General features: G+C 38.5%; 2 protein-coding genes across 2 annotated transcripts; one reads left to right on the top strand and one right to left on the bottom strand.

The window, feature by feature from the left end:
• Positions 1-829: 829 nt before the first annotated feature.
• On the bottom strand, positions 830-3,594 carry LOC126782262 (probable beta-D-xylosidase 5). Its single transcript, XM_050507478.1, is given in 12 exon segments — positions 830-887; positions 889-1,161; positions 1,163-1,385; positions 1,570-1,665; positions 1,668-1,745; positions 1,748-2,048; positions 2,050-2,297; positions 2,300-2,350; positions 2,459-2,559; positions 2,646-2,747; positions 2,749-2,798; positions 2,905-3,594. Coding segments are annotated over 12 exon segments (2,271 nt in total).
• Positions 3,595-12,641: 9,047 nt separating this feature from the next.
• On the top strand, positions 12,642-18,825 carry LOC126782432 (uncharacterized). The gene is made up of 5 exons (XM_050507681.1): positions 12,642-13,364; positions 13,474-13,722; positions 13,810-13,901; positions 18,093-18,412; positions 18,521-18,825. Exons 1-5 carry the CDS (start codon positions 12,642-12,644, stop codon positions 18,823-18,825), a joined length of 1,689 nt encoding a protein of 562 aa, XP_050363638.1.
• Positions 18,826-19,494: the final 669 nt, after the last annotated feature.

Here is a 19,494-nt window from a genome sequence, read left to right as displayed (position 1 = left end):
TTATTTTAATATATATATATATATATTTATTAAAAAATTAATTTAAAAATTTGAAAGTATTTAGATGTATATATATTAAAGTGTGCATAAATATAACAAAAACTGAATCTGTTGGAATGCTTGAGGATTTGTTGGATCATTTAGATGACCAAGGTTCGAATCCCACCACAAGCATTTTTATTTTTATCATGAGTTTATCTCCTTATATATATATATTAAAGTGTGCATAAATATAACAAAAACTGAATCTGTTGGAATGGTTGAGGAGTTGTTGGGTGCCTTGGATGACCAAGTTTCGATTCTCACCATAAGCACTTTCACTTTTATTATGAGTTGGTGCGTGTCCGCGTGTCCAATTTGGATACTCGCGTGTCCGATTCCGACACTTGCGTGTCCGGGTCGTGTCCAAATTGAGTTCACGTGTCTGTGTCCGTATCGGACACGCAATACGGACCCTTGTCCGCGTGTCCAAGCTTCATAGCTTGGAACCCATATATATTCAACTCCTAATATATAGTCTTAAAAGTTGACTAATATTTATGATATAAAGGAGATATCAATCTCTGAATCTCACACACTCTTCAATCATTTGTAATTATATAAGATACATAGATCTGATAATATTATAGATATAAATTTTGTTGCAAGCTTGCAACTACATGGACCATGCATGAGGCCATTTTCCCACGTCTTACAATCAGTTCTAGACTAAACTGATACAAAAGCCTTATTCCTTTGCAAACCAGTGACTAGCTAGTTTGCAAGTTAGATAGCTAACAAGCTATTTTGCTACTATTGATTTTAATGACTGTAGCTCAGTTCATTTTTCTCAGCCAGCGCGCCTAACATTGAGGTAATGCTTCACTTGTTGCTCACCAGGAGAGCCTGAGAATCGTGTGCTGCCCGGTGACCAATTTCCTTTTCCCTTCAGTGTCTTCAGTATCCACAAGGTTCAGTCCCTTGCACACATCCACCCTCATTGTCAATGACTTAGTCTCTCCATTCTTCACCTCCACTCTTTCAAAACCGACAAGCTGCAAATTTGGTGCTCCAATCAACCCTTGTGAGCTTGGTGGTTTCCAGAAAGCGAGCACCACATGGGAGCCATCTATTGGCCCTTTATTCATCACCCCAACAACAAGATCAAATGCCAAGTTCTCTCAGTAGTTTATGCTTGATGAGTAGAGTAGAAGGTGCAGACATTATAAACTTGGAGAAGGTTGAATAGCTTAGCCCATGTCCAAACTCATAGATGGTTTTTCCTGTGTAGAATCGATATGTTCTTCCAGGGTAGTTTCTACTACTGTTGGCTCTCACGTTCATATCTGTCATTGGCACTTGGTCTACGTACTCCTGTGGATACCATGTAAAAGGACTCTTCCCAGCTACACGAGGTAAACAGTAAGAAAATGTCAATAACAACAGTTGAACAAACTCAAAGTTTACGCGTGAGATTAACAATTTAACATGAAAGCATGTCAGATTGACTGTTTGCCAGACATGATATGCATGTCAATTAACACTGGTAACGTACGTGACAGGTTAAATAGGTAAACTGAAGAACGTTACCTGGATTATAGTCTCCAAATATGACTTGAGCTATGGTATCTCCTCCATCTTGACCTGGATATCCAACCCATAGAATCCCTCCAACTTTGTTCAAATTTTAGCAAAAGAAACATCAATTGGACCAGCTGACATAATGACCAGAATGACTGTTCCATCTGTTGCATCAACAACTCGCTCACAAGCTTTTCCTGAAACCCTGGTAAAGTCAAGTTCTCTCTGTCTAGCCCTTCTGCTTCAATGGACTGATCAAGCCCCATTACTAACACCACGGTATCAGCTGAAGCAGCAGTCTGAGCGGCTGCCTCAATGAGGCTCTCGTCCGCACATTTCACATTGCTACACCCGGGCTCATATTTCGCGGTCGATACATATTTTCGTAGCCCCTGTAGAGGACTAGTGTAGCTACATGGTATTCCAGCATAGTTGCTTATCATGGCCTCAGCGGCGTTAGCATTAGCATTAGGTCCAATTGTCCAAATGTCCAATTATGACTAAATTATTAATAGAAAATTGAGACAGAGGGAGAGCTCCATTGTTATCTAGCAAAACTATGCCCTGCTTAGCAGCGTCAAGTGCCAACGCTTTATGTTCGTCACAGCAAACATCCGATACCCCAAGGTTTCCGAAGTCGAACAGTTTCGGATCACCATCAAAGAAGCCAAGCCTCATGAGGACTATGTAGTTGTATATCAAGGACTGATCAACTACAGATTCGTCCACTTTCTTCAAGTTGCATTCTCTGTGTACTTCCCTAGATGATCTCCACAGTTCATGTTTAGACCTGCATGATCACATTGCAGTATGACATGTAACTTACCATGCATTGTACGTACGTACGTGCCAATTTTTTCTCAAAATGGTCAAAACCAGTTGCAACATATTACTCTACCTGCTTTCAAGGCCAGGGCTACTGCATCCTCAGGTGTTTGAGTATAATGGATCGCATCGTAATAAACTTCCACAGAATCACAGTCAGAAACTATATATCCGCTTGTGCAAAGATTGAACAGTCACTTCATTTTCGATTCGCCTAACGTAATCATATCTAACTATCAGAAAGAAAATTAAAAGCTTACCCATCTAGACCCCATTGGCCTCTGACTACACCTTGAAGCAGGTCTGGGTCAGCACAGGTGGGAATCCCATTCACCTTATTGTAAGAACACATGACACTGCTGACAGCTTTTGAATGGTGGCTGATACGTATCCTCCATGTCCTGCTTTGTAACCTGCGTTCAACTCGGACAGTTAATTTGGTTAATTAGTTTCGACGAGATTTCTTGCATAAGAAAAGTGGATTCTGGATATAAGTATCATTATTGATACTTTGCTTACCTGAGCATCAAAGTGAAATCTATCAACACCTTTCCAATTATCAACATCATAGGCAATGTAATGCTTGCAGCAGCTTGAGACCTTGAGCTTGTCACCACTGGCATGGTTATCACCAACGTCTTGGAGACCCTTGACGTAGTTCACAGCATAATTTGACACCACTAAGGGGTCCTCCCCCGGTGTCTCTTGCGCTCGACCCCATCTCGGGTCTCGGAACACATTGGCGTTAGGACTCCAAAATGTCAACCCGGCTAGACCCAAATTGTACATGGCTCTAGCCTCGGTTGACACAACTTGCCCCATCCTCAACCAAGGGGATTCATTAAAACTCGCCGCTGATAGAATTACTGCAGGGAAACTCGTGGCACCAGGCACCGTGGCATTAAACCGAGTCACGCCTCGGCCGACGTTTGAAACACCATGGAGGGCCTCCGACCACCACCCGTATTTAGGCACGCCTAGGCGAGATACACCTGTGGAGGTATCCACTAGTTGCTGGACCTTTTCATGGAGAGTGAGGCGTGAGACCAAGTCCTTGGCTCGGTCCTCGTAAGGCAGAGAAGTGTTGCACACGGGAAACTGGCTAGTGGAAGCTTTGGCGTCACATGCAAATTGTTGAGCTACAATGGGGACTATTAGGAGATATACTAGTAGTGAAAGTGAAAGACTCAAGAGAACTTGGTTCTTCATGGCTAACTTCTATGATTTTTTGGTTTGAGAGTATAAGCACAAGCATTTGTATCTATACTAGAAGATTAATTAAAGCATAAATTTCATTGAGCTTTTACCTGTTTTGCCATAAACTGGATGTATTGTAGCTATGGTTGTTGCTTGTCAATTGAGAAAGCAGATGTTTCACCATTTCTCTGTTTTAAGCAGTACAAAATGATTTGTAGGATGCTTAAACAAAACAAAAGCCTCTTTGGCGCTCTCAGCGTGGCTCTCTACTCATGTTTCCATAGTCCATATAAAACTATAAAAGTACTTACAAACTCTTATTTCGTCCATGGGGATAAATTGTTATTTGTCATCGATACATAGTTAATTCGGAGAAAAAAACAAACTGAACGAATTGAGGAAATATATTAAATCTGAAGAACCACGTACTCCTACGGAAAATTTAGCCAACTCTAGCTGGCTACGAAGCATTTTTCACGATGAACCAGATGCTACGTATCGATAGGATCATACATATATGATATATCATATATGCATGCCATTTTCCCAAGTTTGTGGTCAATCAGCTGGTTTTCACCTAACAATTTGATAATTGCGCTACCGCTATAATTGCAAAAATAGCAATTATAACAGAGAGAAAGAGATGGATGATAGGGAGTGATGGAAGAGGAAGAGTACCTTGGAAGAAAAGGTAAACTCTAAAAAGAATGTTGGGATCGATAAGCCAAGAAGGCACAGCAATAATAGGCCACGTAAAACCATTTAAAGTAGAGAACTACCGGTTTATTTACACACATCTAATGATATAGGACCTAAAAAATTCAGGCCTCAAAGGCCTTAATTTTATGTGTCAAATCTTATGTAATAACCCTAGTTTTCGAACAAAATTTAGTTGATTTGGATTCTATCAAGTTGAGAAATTTAATTAGAATGAATGTGATTGTTTGCGACGTTACGAAACTAAAAACGGAAACGTTCTCGGAATGTTTAATTCGAAAAACGTGACGTTACCGCAACGTATATATCGACTTTTATTCCGTTGCTCGGTTGCGAAAACTTTCTTCACGAAAGTTGTAGAGCTCGTCGATACGAGCTCGTGGATATGTGACGTGTTCTAATCGGAGGATGTACGTAAAAGTTATTAACGATAGAAGTTATTTCCGATTTTGGAAACTAGTATAAAAATGACATTTTTCTGATTAGGGTTTCCATTTTTGGAAACCCCTCTCTCTCTCTCCTCTCACCCCGCCTCCCTCATCTCTCTCTCTCCCCGATCGCACTCTCCCCCTCCCTCTCGAAATCTCACCGGCGATCTCCATCTCCAGCCCGCCGACATCTAGAGCACCGCAGGGACCTCCGCAGCAGACCCCGAAGTCGACTCGCCGTTCCTTGCCGCCGGGAACCCCCACGCTGAAACCCGAGCCGCGTTTTCTTCTCCGCCGTGCAAGCTCCATCTTCGGCGACCTCCGGTGGTTCTCGAGCTGGTCGAGGTAAGGGTTTCGCTTGTTTAATGGATTGGTGTGATTGTTTGATGGGGTTTTGAGGGTGGATCGAAGGAGGAGGGGCGAAGGAGGAGGGGGGAGATTTCGTCGCCTTAGGCGGCGCGTATAGGGGCGTGGAGTGACCTAGGGGCGGCGTGAGGCCGTGGAGGAGAAGAGGGAGGAGAAAGGAAGAGAAATGGGGCGGCGGTGGCGTGACACGCGCCGTTGGTGGCGTCGGCGCGTGAGCCCCATGCGCAGCCTGCCGGCGGGTGGCGCGTGTACCCCACGCGCCGCCACGTGCGGCGGCGTGAACAGTGTTTCCGAAAAGGGTAATTTTGTAATTTATTTTTACGTATGGTAAATATAAAAAAGTGATTTACGTACAGTAAATATAAATTTTATTTACGTACAGTAATTGTAAATGTAAATTACTTTTAGTAAATGTAAAAAGTAATTTTGGAAGGGTAATTCGGTAATTATTATTTACTGAGACAATACGTACATTTAAATAGTATTTATATGTACCGAAATACGTAAAAAGTATGTACTCGTACAGAGATACGTATTGGATGTGTATTTAGTAAATTCGTAAAACCGAAAATTGCTGAACAGTAACCGATTATTACTGTTACGGCATTTAAAGGTTTACGAAACGTTTCTAAATTCTTTTCTTATCTTTTCATGGTGATCAATAAATCAAGGAAATGAATTATATTCGGAAATTGTGGAATTACGCTCGAATCGATAAGGTGAGTAAAATCTCACATATTTACGAATCAACCCTTGCGGTGAATTCAAGTTTTTTGCAAGAGTTTTAAATATTGAAATACGACATGTATATGATATAGTGGAATATATATATGTATAAATGGTAAAGTAGTACTTATATATATATATAGTTTGTTATATTATATACTGTTATGAATTCATTGGAATTGGTCATTTCGATGACAAGAATTATATGACGAGTATGTGATTTAATTGTACAATATGAGCTGTGATTATTGTACGTGATTTTAATATGTGTTTGTTAAACGTTTTGTCTTCGGACGCGATTATGAATTATAATATGTATATTGTAACGACCCCAAAATTTCGAGCTTAAAAACTCAAAATTCTAAAGTCGTTAAACACAAAATAATCTCAATAAATCGAAATCATTAAAGTGTAACAGCGGATCAATTCTGAGTTCTCAATACAACTCAGACAACCAATTATTACAACCCAAATTTATAATCCATACATAAAATGGAAATGTAATAATCCTCACAAATCACTCGCAAATCTCACAAATCACTCGCAAATCTCACAAATAAAATTTCACAAATTCTCACACACAAATCCACACTAAAAACCTCACCGCAAGTAGGATATGAACGACTTCGAGCCTCTGTAGTCGTCACTCAACCTCCACTAATCAGCACCTGCGGAATTATCCCCTACACCATCGAATTGGTGCACCGGGATTGTAAACACAAACCCGGTAAGCTTATAGCTCGTATGAGTAAAATCAAAATATAATTCGCATATCAAATTATACGAAAAATCACAAAACAACAAATATAAATGCCCTCATGAGTCAATGGACAGCCCATCTGGTTGTCCCAAAGAATATGAAATGAAACGCTCATGAGAAAATTAAGTAACCCTTCTGGTTACCTAATGCATTTATAATACGGGTACCAAGAACGCTGGTACACATCTGTTACCCCTCTCGTAATACACCGCTGATATTGGATAGCCACCCGCTACCCAACATCCAAAACAATCTGAGTACCCATGAGCAGATAACCACCCGTTACCTCACATGCAGTACTACGCTGATATTGGGTAACCACCCGCTACCCAACATCCAAAACAATCTGAGTACTCATGAGTAGATAACCACCCGTTACCTCACATGAAGTACTATGGCTGACAGACTAGAGCTCTAACTGTATCGTAACTTTCGCCCGGCCAAGGCTAGGTTCCGACTTGCCAAACATGTACAATAATCTCACATCATATTGTACTAAATCACGTCCAAAGACAAATTAACTTTTTAACAAACTCAATGTTAAACTCACGTACAATAATCACACATCATATTGTACGTTTCAAAATTATGCTCGATATAATCGCAATAAAATTCATAACAGTATATTATATAGAAAACTATATATATTTGTACTTATTTACCATTTATACAATATATATATAGTTTACTATATCCTATACATGTCATATTTCACAAACACATGCTCAATACACAATTTCTCGTCATCGAAATGACCTTTTCTAATGAATTAATAACAGTACATAACATAATGAACTATATATAAATATATATACTTATTACCATTTATACAGTATATATGTAGTCCACTATATTGCATACATGTTCGTAATTCATTATTAAATACCCTTGCAAAATATTGAATCACCGCGAGGGTAGATTCGTAAATACGTGAGATTTTACTCACCTTATCGACTCGAGCGTAAATCCACAATTCCCGATGATAATTCCTTTGCTCGATTTAATGATCACCTTGAAAAGATAAGAAAAGAATTTAGAATCGTTTCGTAAACCTTTAAATCCCGAAACAGTAATAATCGGTTACTGTTAAGCAATTTTCGGTTTTACGAAATTACTGTTCAGTGTTACTGTTCACTGTAACTATTCACGGTTACTGTACAAATATACGATTAATACGTATTTCTGTACGTATAAATATTATATACGTATTTCTGTACGTATAAATATTATATACATATTTCTGTACGTATAAATATTAATACGTATTTCTGTACGTATACGTACTATTTAAATGTAAATACAATCTCAGTAAATAGAATTTACTAATTACCTTTTACAAATTACTTTTTTTTACATTTACAGAAAGTAATTTAAATTTACATTTACCGAAGGTAAAATTTAATTACATTTACCGTAGTAAATAAAATTTACATTTACATTTAAGTAAATTACCAAAATACCCCTATCGGAAAACACTGTCACACCGCCGCACGTGGCGGCGTGTGGGGTACACGCGCCACCTCCGGCAGGCCGCGCGTGGGGCCCACGCGCCGAGCCTAAAACCGGCGCGTGTGATGTCACCACCACCCCAAAACTATCCCCTCTTCCTCTCTCCAATCCTAGGCCGCCCTTAAGCCACCCCACACCTCCACACGCTCCTTCACGCGCCGCTTTAAGCGGCGGTGTTCAACACCTCCACACCCTCCTCCGATCGCCACAAATCAAACAAAAACAACAACAAACCAATCACACAATCCATCTATACCAATCCTCACCTCGATCAGACCTTTGGATCGTCAAAACGACGTTGAAGAGCTCGAGATGCCGGCGGCCTTGCAGTTGAGAAGCGGCGGTGCCTATCGCGGTTTTCGATCGCCGATCTTGTCACCGGTGGCACTAGGGGTGAGGAGAGATGATGGTGGTGCAGTCCCTATGCCTTGGTCTCACCGGTGGAGCGTTTGGGCGACGGAGAATCGCGAGGTTTCAGGTGAGAGGGAGAGTGTAAATCGGTGAGTGGGAGAGTGAGGGAGTGAATCGGTGAGAGTGAACCGGTGGGAGGGAGGGACTCGGGGAGAGAGCACGATAGGGGAGAGAGAACCGAGAGAGAGAGAGAGAGAGGAAGGAAGCTCGGGAAGGAAGAAAGAAAAGAGAGAAAGAGAAGAGAGGGGGGCGGCGGAAGAGAGAGAGAAGAGAGAAGAGGGTTTCTGAAAATAGAAACCCTACTTCACAAAATGTCCTTTTATACCCCCCCTTAAAATCGGAAACTATCTTCCGTCAATAATAACTTTTACATACAACGTCCGATTCGAACGCGTCACATATCCACGAACTCGTAACGACGAGCTCTACAACTTTCGTGAAGAAAGTTTTCGCAACAGAGCGACGGAATAAAAGTCGATAAATTCGTTCGGAAACGTAACGTTTTCTTATTAAACGTTCTCGGAACATTTCCGTTTCCGTTTCATAAAGTTTGCAAACAATCAATTCCCTTTTTATTGAATTTCATAACTTTATAGAATTCAATTCAATTCAATATCGTTTCAAAAATCTAGGGTTATTACATATATGATATAGTGGATTATATATATATTGTATAAATGGTAAATAAGTACATATATATATATATAGTTTGCTATATAATGTACTGTTATGATTTTATCGTGATGATGTCATTTCAATGACAAGATTTTATCGAGCATGTGATTTTGATTGTACAATATGATGTGAGATTATTGTACGTGAATTTAACATGGAGATTGTTAAATGTTGATTTGTCTTCGGACCTGATTTTGTACAATATGATGTGAGATTATTGTACGTGTTTGGCAAGTCGGAACCTAGCCTTTGGCCGGGCGAAAGTTACGATACAGTTAGAGCTCTAGTCTGTCTGCCGAAGTACTGCATGTGAGGTAACGGGTGGTTATCGGCTCATGAGTACTCAGATTGTTTTGGATGTTGGGTAGCGGGTGGTTACCTAATATTAGCAGTGTAGTACGTGAGGGGTAACGGATGTGTACCAGCGTTCATTAGTACCCGTATTATAAATGTTTTTTGGGTAACCAGAAGGGTTGCCCGATTTCTCATGAGCACTTCCATTTCATATATTGTTTTTGGGACGACCAGATGGACTGTCCATTGACTCATGAGGGCATTTATATTTGTTGATTTGTGATTTTCGTATATATTGATATGTGAATTATATTTTCATTTTACTCATACGAGCTATAAGCTTACCGGGTTTGTGTTTACAATTCCGGTGCACCAATTCGATGGTGTATGGGATAATTCCGCAGGTGTTGATTAGTAGAGATCGAGTGACGACTCCGGAGACTCGAAGTCGTTCGTATCCTGCTTGTGGTGAGGTTTCTAGCGTGGATTTGAGTATGAGAATTGGTGTGGATTTATTGTGAGTTTTGTGAGAGATTGTGAGGGTTATTACATTTCCATCTTATGTAATGTTGAATTATAAATTTGGGTTGTAATAATTGGTTTTCTGAGTTGTATTGAGAACTCAGTAATGATCCGATGTGCATTTTAAATAATTTCGATTTCATTGAGATTGTTTTGGTGTTCTAACGACTTTGAAATTTTGAGTTTTTAGGCTCGAAATTTTAGGGTCGTTACATCTTATCACATAGACACATCACATATTTAATAAGATTATGTCATGTCAATTTTGAGTAAAATGAAGCACAAAAATCAAATTTTGGTCTGGCTCGAGCTTGATTGAATTAAAACGAGCCAAACATAAACAACGAACTATTCGGCTCTATTCGGCTCATTTACACCCCTAAACTTAGTTACGAATGATCGAACCCTAAATAGTCTAGGGTTTGCGAAAGTCCAAGAGAGAGTACGTACGTAACCTTTTATATAGTGTACAACTAGGCTTATGACGGTGATTCCATTAGCATATCGGTAATTATATACACTAGACTCGTACTCGTGCGGTGTTAATTTTTACACCGGTTATTGTATCAAAAATGAAAAAAAAAACAGACTTTATTTATTATTACCTAAACTATTTTTTTAAACTTATTTTTTTTTAATTTTTTAACACTGGATCCTTTTATGTAATTGTCTTAAAAACATAGGTTATTTGGGGCAAAACACTTTTTTGTGATTTTTGTAGGTTAATTGGAAAATGGAAATAACCATTAATACACAGAGACTATAATGATAATTAACAATAATATATAAAGATATAATAAATTAAAATTAAAAATTGAAAAGTTGTCGGGTAGCTTCCATAACTCCTCACATCCTATTTTTATTTCACTAAATACTGAATAAAAAAATATAGAAAATTCCATTGTGTAAAGGTCAGTATATGTGAAAAAGGTGGGTGTTTAAAATTTGAAAATAAATAATATTTTTCAATTAATCTATGTAAGTTTTGACCATAACACTCATGATAGTTTGTTTGTCATTGGAAATAATAAGTGGACATATTCGGAAATTCAATTTTTATGAAATTTTTGGGTGCTCATTTTATAGAATTATAGTATTAGAGATTAGAGATAGATATGGCAGCAAACATAATGATATTAGGGTGTTGCTAAATGTACCAGTAAATTACTTACTATACCTAGTAACAATATTTTTTGTACAAACATTCTAATTTTGTCCTTTATTTTGCTAAACCCAGCAAGTTAGTTCAAACACCAACAAACGGAAATTTTTCTCGATGTAAACTTAAATGTCATCTCCATAATCACAAAAAGAAAGGTTTTGATCAAGGAGAAAGCTAGAACACTGTCTGGATATTCGATTTCATTTTGCATGTTTTATGGGCAATGATCCTCCTCTCTTATTTATGCCCATTTTTTGCTTATTTTTCTGCATGTGTTTGTCTGATACTTGCCACATCAATCTCAAAACTAAAGCATAATTAAGGAACGAATGAATAGAAAACATAGACAAGTATAGCCCAATGCTTTATGCTTCATATTGATCTATGTATGTTGTGTTTTAAATTATTTAGCAGATCTGTATGGAAGAATCAAAACGAGATGGCAAATGAATTAATATAACTTCTTTTGGCACATATGATTCATTAATCTCTTATACTCCATATCCAGATGGTGTATGTACTTGCACCAATTAATGGAATCCCTTTTGATTTTTGCCCGGGCTTTTATTCAAGGAAGGTGAAACATCTATTTTTGAGTTGCTGGGTTTGTCGTTGGAATCACGGGTAAAGTTAGAAAATTACTATTTTCTGGGTCTACATAGAAATTTGCTAGATACATTTAAAATCACCCATGATATTATCATACGATGTGAGGATTCCTAATGAAAAATTAACATGCAATTCCACGTAGTGACCAAGAACGTAGCTATACACGGGTTACGGTGGACTGTACCCCATTTTAAATTATTAAAAGACTTGTATTTCTAACTAAATTTTAGTGTAAAAATTTAAGTTTTAAATATTAGTTTACCCCAAATTTCTATATATAGTTCATAAATAATTGTAATTTTTTTTCTAGCTCAACCCATTATGAAATTCTGCCTCCACCCTTGGTGTTGACGACAAGCCGTGATGGTGGGATTTTGTGGCTTCCTTAATTCCTCTAGCTACACCGACGTTAGGATGTCGTTTCGGACCTTTCGGTGTCCGGTTGAAGTTAATTTGACACAACTTTTGTGTTTGTAAAAGGAAATTTACAAATAAGATAAAAAAAATTGTAAATGGAAAAATGACATGCAAGAAAGGAATATATCCAATGGCTGTCCCTAAATTTTTATGCGCAACGGTTTTAACTAGCTCCTCATTTCCACATTTCAATGACGATTTTATAGAATTCTAAGATTATAGAGAATAGAGACCATACATGCATGTCTAATTTTAGTCATAATTTTATCACCCACTTTCTTGTGAATTTCATTCTCTTTGAGAAATTCATCCTTTCAATTTCCCATTTTGCTTGAATTTTAATACCTGAACTCATTCTAAAGATATTTTCTTTACTTCATGATCTCCACACAGCTTTAATTCCGTTTTATCCAAAAGATTCAAAGATAGTGGCTTCGAATTTCCCATTTACATTTCAACGAAAATGCCTAGCTTAAGTTCCGGGGTTCTTGAGAAGCTTATTGAAGAAATGGGAAATGATCATCAAAAGTCTCTGAATGGTGATCATAAACCTGTGTTGCTACAAATCAGAAACATCACACCGGTTTTAGCAGAAGGTGATCTTTGGCCCACTAAAGGGTTTTATTTGAAGGTTTCAGATGCTACACACACTATGTATGTGTCATTGCCTCCAGAGCAGGATGACATGGTTTTATGCAACACATTGCAGCTTGGGAAATTGATATATGTTGATATGTTGGAAGAAGCGTGGCCGGTGCCTGTGCTTAGAGGTATAAACCCTCTCCTAGGTCGACTTTCTTCTGTCGGACACCATGAAGATCTCTTATCCATTGATAGGTTTGTGGATTTTAAAGGGGTGTCTGATTTACTATTTGTAATGGAGAAGAGAAGTAGCGTGGAGAAGAAACAACAACCGACATTTCGCTCCTTGAAGGCCTCTAAGATTCACCCAATGGAAAAGCTCCCAAGGGTATGCAAGTTTGGAAATGGTGATGCTGAGAAGGAAATATGTGAGGTACCAAAACGGTCGAGAAAAGTGAAATCAAGATGTATAGAGAGTGATTCTGATAGCACAATATCTTCTTCCTCCTTAAGGAGAAGAAGCTGGACTGGACCCGAAGCTATAGATTTCCCACTTGTCAAGCATGGGATAAAACCATCCGCAAGGCGCAGTCGTAGTGCACATGTAAACATCTTAATGATTCTTCTTTTATATCACAATTCCTCTAAATTACACTATTATGTAGTTGAAGTACCAATTGGTGGAATGATTCTTCCATTTCTTGCATTGATAGGTTTCTCCAGTTCGTTCTACAAGAAGTGGTTCAGATGACAATTCAAGTTGCAACATAAAAAGAACAATTAGTGATGATCTAGCTTGGAAATTAAGTAGAAACTCCAGCATTAGGAACTCAGTGGCAACAAAAAATTGTGAGCAATCCTTAGATCCTCCAGTGATGGTTAATTTAGACGTTGATAGTAAATATTCAGAAAGTATTATACAATGGAACTCCCTTCCTCCAATATTAGTGACTCTTGGAAAGGTATTTTGTGTTTCACTTAGTTCATGAGGCCTGTCTAACAGCTTATAAGTTGCACTAATAATGACGCCATAGTTGTTATGTATGTAGGAAATTTTGACGCACAAAAGTGTTTCTTTGCTTGCTGCAGTGGATGCATTGCAAGATGCTTCTATTGCCGAGAGATTACTGAAAACCCTAAGGTATGCTAATTTGTATTCATATTACTATGAGATTTGGAGGCTACTGATCGTTATGCTGTCATCAATATTATCATTAATGTGGATAGTATGATTAGTATCTCTACAAAAAAAAACTCCTAACAAAAGTTGTCACGTATGTGTTAGGGAATTAAGATCACTCCCAACATGGCTCATAAAGTATATTGATAGAAAAGTAAACAAACTATAAGACAAGCAACAAGAGAAAACTGAGATTAACGAGGTTCAGCATAAACCTATGCCTACATCCTCGGAGAGACACCATGTTCTTCACTATGGGAAATATAACAGTACAAGCTATATTTGAGCTAAATCCCATAACCCAAAACCCATAACTTATGTACAACCTGTAACGACCCTAAAATTTCGAGCCTAAAAACTCAAAATTCTAAAGTCGTTAAACATAAAATAATCTCAAATAAAATCGAAATCATTTAACGTGCACAGTGGATCATCACTGAGTTCTCAATACAACTCAGAAACCAATTATTACAAACCAAACATATAATTCAACATTATATCAATTGGAAATGTATAATCCTCACAAGATAGTCACACCAAATCCTCACGCAAGCTGGAGATAAATAACTTCAAGTCCTCTGAGCGGTCCGTCAATTCCCGCTAATCCACACCTGCGGAGTTATCCACTACACCATCGAATTGGTGCACCGGGATTGTAAACACAAACCTGGTAAGCTCTACAGCTCGTATGAGTAAAATGAAAATATATAACTCGCATATTAATATATACGAAAATCCACAAATCAAACAAATATAAATGCACTCATGAGTCAGTGGACGGCCCATCTGGTTGTCCCAAAGAAAAAGAAACGCTCATGAGAAATTAAGTAACCCTTCTGGTTACCCAAATGCATTTATAATACGGGTACCAAGAACGCTGGTACACATCTGTTACCCCTCTCGTAATACACCGCTGATATTGGATAGCCACCCGCTACCCAACATCCAAATAAACTGAGTACCCATGAGCAGATAACCACCCGTTATCTCACATGCAGTACTAAGGCAGACAGACTAGAGCTCTAACTGTATCGTAACTTTCGCCCGGCCAAAGGCTAGGTTCCGACTTGCCAAACACGTACAATAATCTCACATCATATTGTACCAATCACGTCCGAAGACAAATCAACATTTTAACAATCTCAATGTTAAAAATCACGTACAATAATCTCACATCATATTGTACCAAAAATCATGTCCGAAGACAAATCAACATCTTAACAATCTCAATGTTAAAATCACGTACAATAATCTCACATCATATTGTACCAAAAATCATGTCCGAAGACAAATCAACATTTTAACAATCTCAATGTTAAAATCACGTACAATAATCTCACATCATATTGTACCAAAAATCATGTCCGAAGACAAATCAACATTTTAACAATCTCAATGTTAAAAATCACGTACAATAATCTCATATCATATTGTACAAATCAAAATCACATGCTCGATATTTAAATCTCGTCATCGAAATGACATAAATCACGATAAAATCACATCAGTATATTATATAGCAAACTATATATATATGTACATATTTACCATTTATACAATATATATATAATCCATTATATCGTATACATGTCATATTTCATAAACACGTCCGAAGACAAAAACTCGTCCGAAGACAAAACTCGTCCGAAGACAAAACATTTTAACAAACTCATGTTAAAACCACGTACAATAATCACACCTCATATTGTACAAAAATCACATCACATGCTCAACATTTAATTCTCGTCATTCGAAATGACCAATTCCAATGAATTCATAACAGTATATAATATAGCAAACTATATATATATGTACTTATTACCATTTATACGATATATACGTAATCCACTATATTGTATACGTGTCGTAATTCAATATTAAAAACTCTTGCAAAAATCTTGGAATCACCGCAAGGGTAGATTCGTAAATAAGTGAGATTTTACTCACCTTAACGACTCGAGCTTAATTCCACAATTCCCGATGATAATTCCTTTCCTTGGTTTAACGATCACCTTGAAAAGATAAGAAAATAATTTAGAATCGTTTCGTAACCTTTAAATGCCGAAACAGTAATAATCGGTTACTGTTCAGCAATTTTCGGTTTTTACGAAGTTACTGTTCAGTGGTACTATTCACTGTACTATTCCCGGATACTGTACAATATGCAATTAATACGTATTTCTGTACGTATAAATATTATATACGTATTTCTGTACGTATAAATACTATATACATATTTCTGTGCGTATAAATATTAATACGCATTTCTGTACGTATAAATATTATATACGTATTTCTGTACGTATAAATATTAATATGTATTTCTGTACGTATAAATATTAATACGTATTTCTGTACGTATAAATATTAATACGTATTTCTGTACGTATATGCACGATTTAAATGTAAATACAAATTCAGTAAATAAAATTTATTAAATTACCCTTTTACAAAATTACTTTTTACATTTACTGAAAGTAAAATTTAATTACATTTACCGTAGTAAATAAAAATTACATTTACATTTACCGTACACAGTAAATTACCAAAATACCCATATCGGAAAACACTTTCACACCGCCGCACGTGGCGGCGCGTGGGGTACATGCGCCACCTCCGGCAGGCAGCGCGTGGGGCCCACGCGCCGAGCCCAAAACCGGCGCGTGTGATGTCACCACCGTGCCCAAACTCTCCCCCTCCTCCCCCTCTTCCTTCCTACGGCCTCCGACTACCCCTAGGCTACCCCTAGCACCCTCACGCGCCGCCTAGAGGCGGCGGTATCTCCCACCCTCCTTCACTGCCGATTCTTCCCCAATTCGAATCCAAATTCTCCCAATCACCCCCAAATCACCATACAAGCACACACACAACATCAAAATCATCGATTCATACCTAGCTCAACAGTGGGGGTTTCGATTCGTCGGTGGTGATGTTACGGAGGCCGGCGCAGTCGATGCGAGTGGAGGTGAGGCCGTGTGGCGAATCGGGGTTCAACCCTTATCGTGGAGGCTCCGGAGGTAAGAGGAGGACGGTGTCGGCGAAGGAGCTCGGGGAACGAGCTCTCGGCGGTGAGGTAGAGCGCCGCAAGCTCAGGGTTGCTTGTGGCGAAGCTTGCGAGGCCATAGGGAGTGGCGGTGCTGGCCACGAAGGGCTGAGGGCGGAGATCGGGGAGGAAGAGCGATCGGAAGGGAGAGAGAAAGGTTTCGGGGAGAGAGAGAGAATCGAGGGAGGCGGGGTGAGAGGGAACGAAAGGGTTTCCAATTATGGGAACCCTAGCTGAAAAACATTCCTTTTATACCCCTCCCAAAATCGGAAACTCACTTCCGTCGTTAATAACTTTTACGTACGTCGTCCGATTAGAACGCGTCACATATCCCCAAACTCGTGACGACGTGCTCTACAACTTTCGTGAAGAAAGTTTTAGCAACCGAGCGACGAAATAAAAGTAGAAAAATACGTTCGGAAACGTAATCGTTTTTCGAATTAAACGTTCTAATAACGTTTTCGTTTTCGACTTCCGACGTCACAACACGGAACGAACACAATTTAATATTTCCGAGAACTTAAACACTTAGAAGTAGTCTATTAACTTGTCCCGAAAAATCGGGTTATTACACAACCATACTCATAGAATTTCCTAAGAACACACCCTCATTCAAGAGATATCCTCACATTTGACATCTTTGCTCCCTTACACAAGAAATATACACTCCATTGTCGATGACTGCATCCACCTTACCGTGATGGCCACGCCCTGATGACCACATCCACAAACTAAGTCATGACAACCACACCTTGGTTAACTACCTATGTCTCCTATATATATAGGCACACCAATTACAATCCAATTGGTCATAGGAAAACTAAAACTTTTTCATACTAGAAAAGAATCTATTCTTGAAAGGAATAAACTTTGACATAAACCATGTCCAATTAGGAACAGTAACCACGTACAACTAGGACTTACTTTCCTAATCAAATTCTCATCACATCCTAACAGTATGTACCCTTAAGTTCATTGTTCTATAGATGTTGAATTGCTCTAGTTTGAGGATGCATGTCTCGATCCATTTTCTTTATGAATGATGTGAAAAACATCTAATTCATGTTGCTAACTTGGTCATGACTTTGTTGTCTGATGAATCATTTCAGTACATACTCAGAGCTCCAGTCATCCGAAGGGGAGGAACATCAACCATCAATTAATAAGTTCTTTGATATGCAAGACTACTTGGTTCAGACTCGACTAATTGCTCAGTCATTGACCAACGTCAGTCCACTCAGAGATGATGATACAAATCCTGAAAACCTTGGTTCCATCAAGGAAACATTAATGCTTGCAGTAGACCGGAAGAAAAATGCAACGTCATGGATTAAAGCAGCGATATCATATGATCTTTCCCCATCTTTTTCTCTTGATAATGTTTCAGTCAAGGCTAGAAATCCATCCGGTAAATCAAATAGGAACCATGGTAATTTACCAAAAAGTTTTAAGAAACAAAAGAATGATGTTCATTTTGGATTGGTCTCGGAGAAAGAAAACTCAAACAATTGGGTGAAGGGAAGTGCGTTATCTGCAGTTGCAAACTTTGAAAAGTCCTTGCATGATGAATGTAAGAGGTGGTTTTTTGCTACCTTCGAGAGTTACCTGGATGAGGTTAGAAGCAAAACTGATCTAATGGAATCTGATAGTCAAATAGCTGAGACTATGTGTCAGATTAAGAAAGTTGGGGACTGGTTAGATGTGATTGTCAGTAAAGAGGATTCTGATTTGGAAATTTATGGGAGAATCAAGGAGAAGATATATGGGGTACTTTTGAAGAATGTGGAAAGGACTGCTGTGGCTATTGAACAAATGAATGCAATATTCAATATAGGCAATTAGCAACGATGAATTGTATTAGTTAGTAATGTCAGAATGTTAGGTGACTTACAATTTTCTTTCAGTCATATATTCACTTGTCAAGAATGTAGAGTCCTGCATCACTGCATGTATAGTATATATCATCATGCATTAATGCAAAGAAATGGTGTTTTGGTGACAACTTAATGCCACCGTCATTGAATTTATCTAAGGTAGGGTTCTAAATTAGTAGCTACAAATATTTATTTCTGATATTAGCTTCTCTTATGTTATTCAGAACCATCTTAGTCAAACCAGAGTATTGCTAGGATATCAAAACCCTAGCCGCACATAGAGCCCATGTGCTCTGATAGTATCCAAAACCAAAAATCCCACGGCGCTAGTTGTGATTATCCTTCCTCCTCCATCACATAATTTTGCCGCCTCCCTTGCGCTCGCATAGGGAGATGACGACGACGTGATCGACATCTCAGACATGAACTAAGGAAACAAAGGTGCGAACCAATTCCAAATTTTACCTCATTACCAAGCCTCTCACCACCAAATCCTACACCATTGGCGACTTGCAATCCCAATTTTGTAGGGTTTGGGTGCTCAAACGTGGCTTTAAGGTGCTATCCCGACCACACAATAAGTTTGTTTCAAGTTTTATTTGGCGTATGATCGCAACAAGGTATTCTGGGGATGTAC

This window comes from Argentina anserina, chromosome 2 (assembly GCF_933775445.1).
Source record: "Argentina anserina chromosome 2, drPotAnse1.1, whole genome shotgun sequence".
Classification (NCBI taxonomy): Eukaryota; Viridiplantae; Streptophyta; class Magnoliopsida; order Rosales; family Rosaceae; genus Argentina; species Argentina anserina.
The sequence above is the reverse complement of the archived record's forward strand: the minus strand, read 5'-3'. Positions and strand labels throughout refer to the sequence as shown.

Excerpts from the sequence above, each read along its gene's own strand:
- LOC126782432 (XM_050507681.1), top strand. The coding sequence starts at position 12,642 with ATGCCTAGCTTAAGTTCCGGGGTTCTTGAGAAGCTTATTGAAGAAATG. Across the intron at positions 13,723-13,809 it reads TATTAGTGACTCTTGGAAAG|GAAATTTTGACGCACAAAAG; the intron begins GTATTTTGTGTT and ends TTATGTATGTAG. Across the intron at positions 13,902-18,092 it reads AGATTACTGAAAACCCTAAG|TACATACTCAGAGCTCCAGT; the intron begins GTATGCTAATTT and ends GAATCATTTCAG.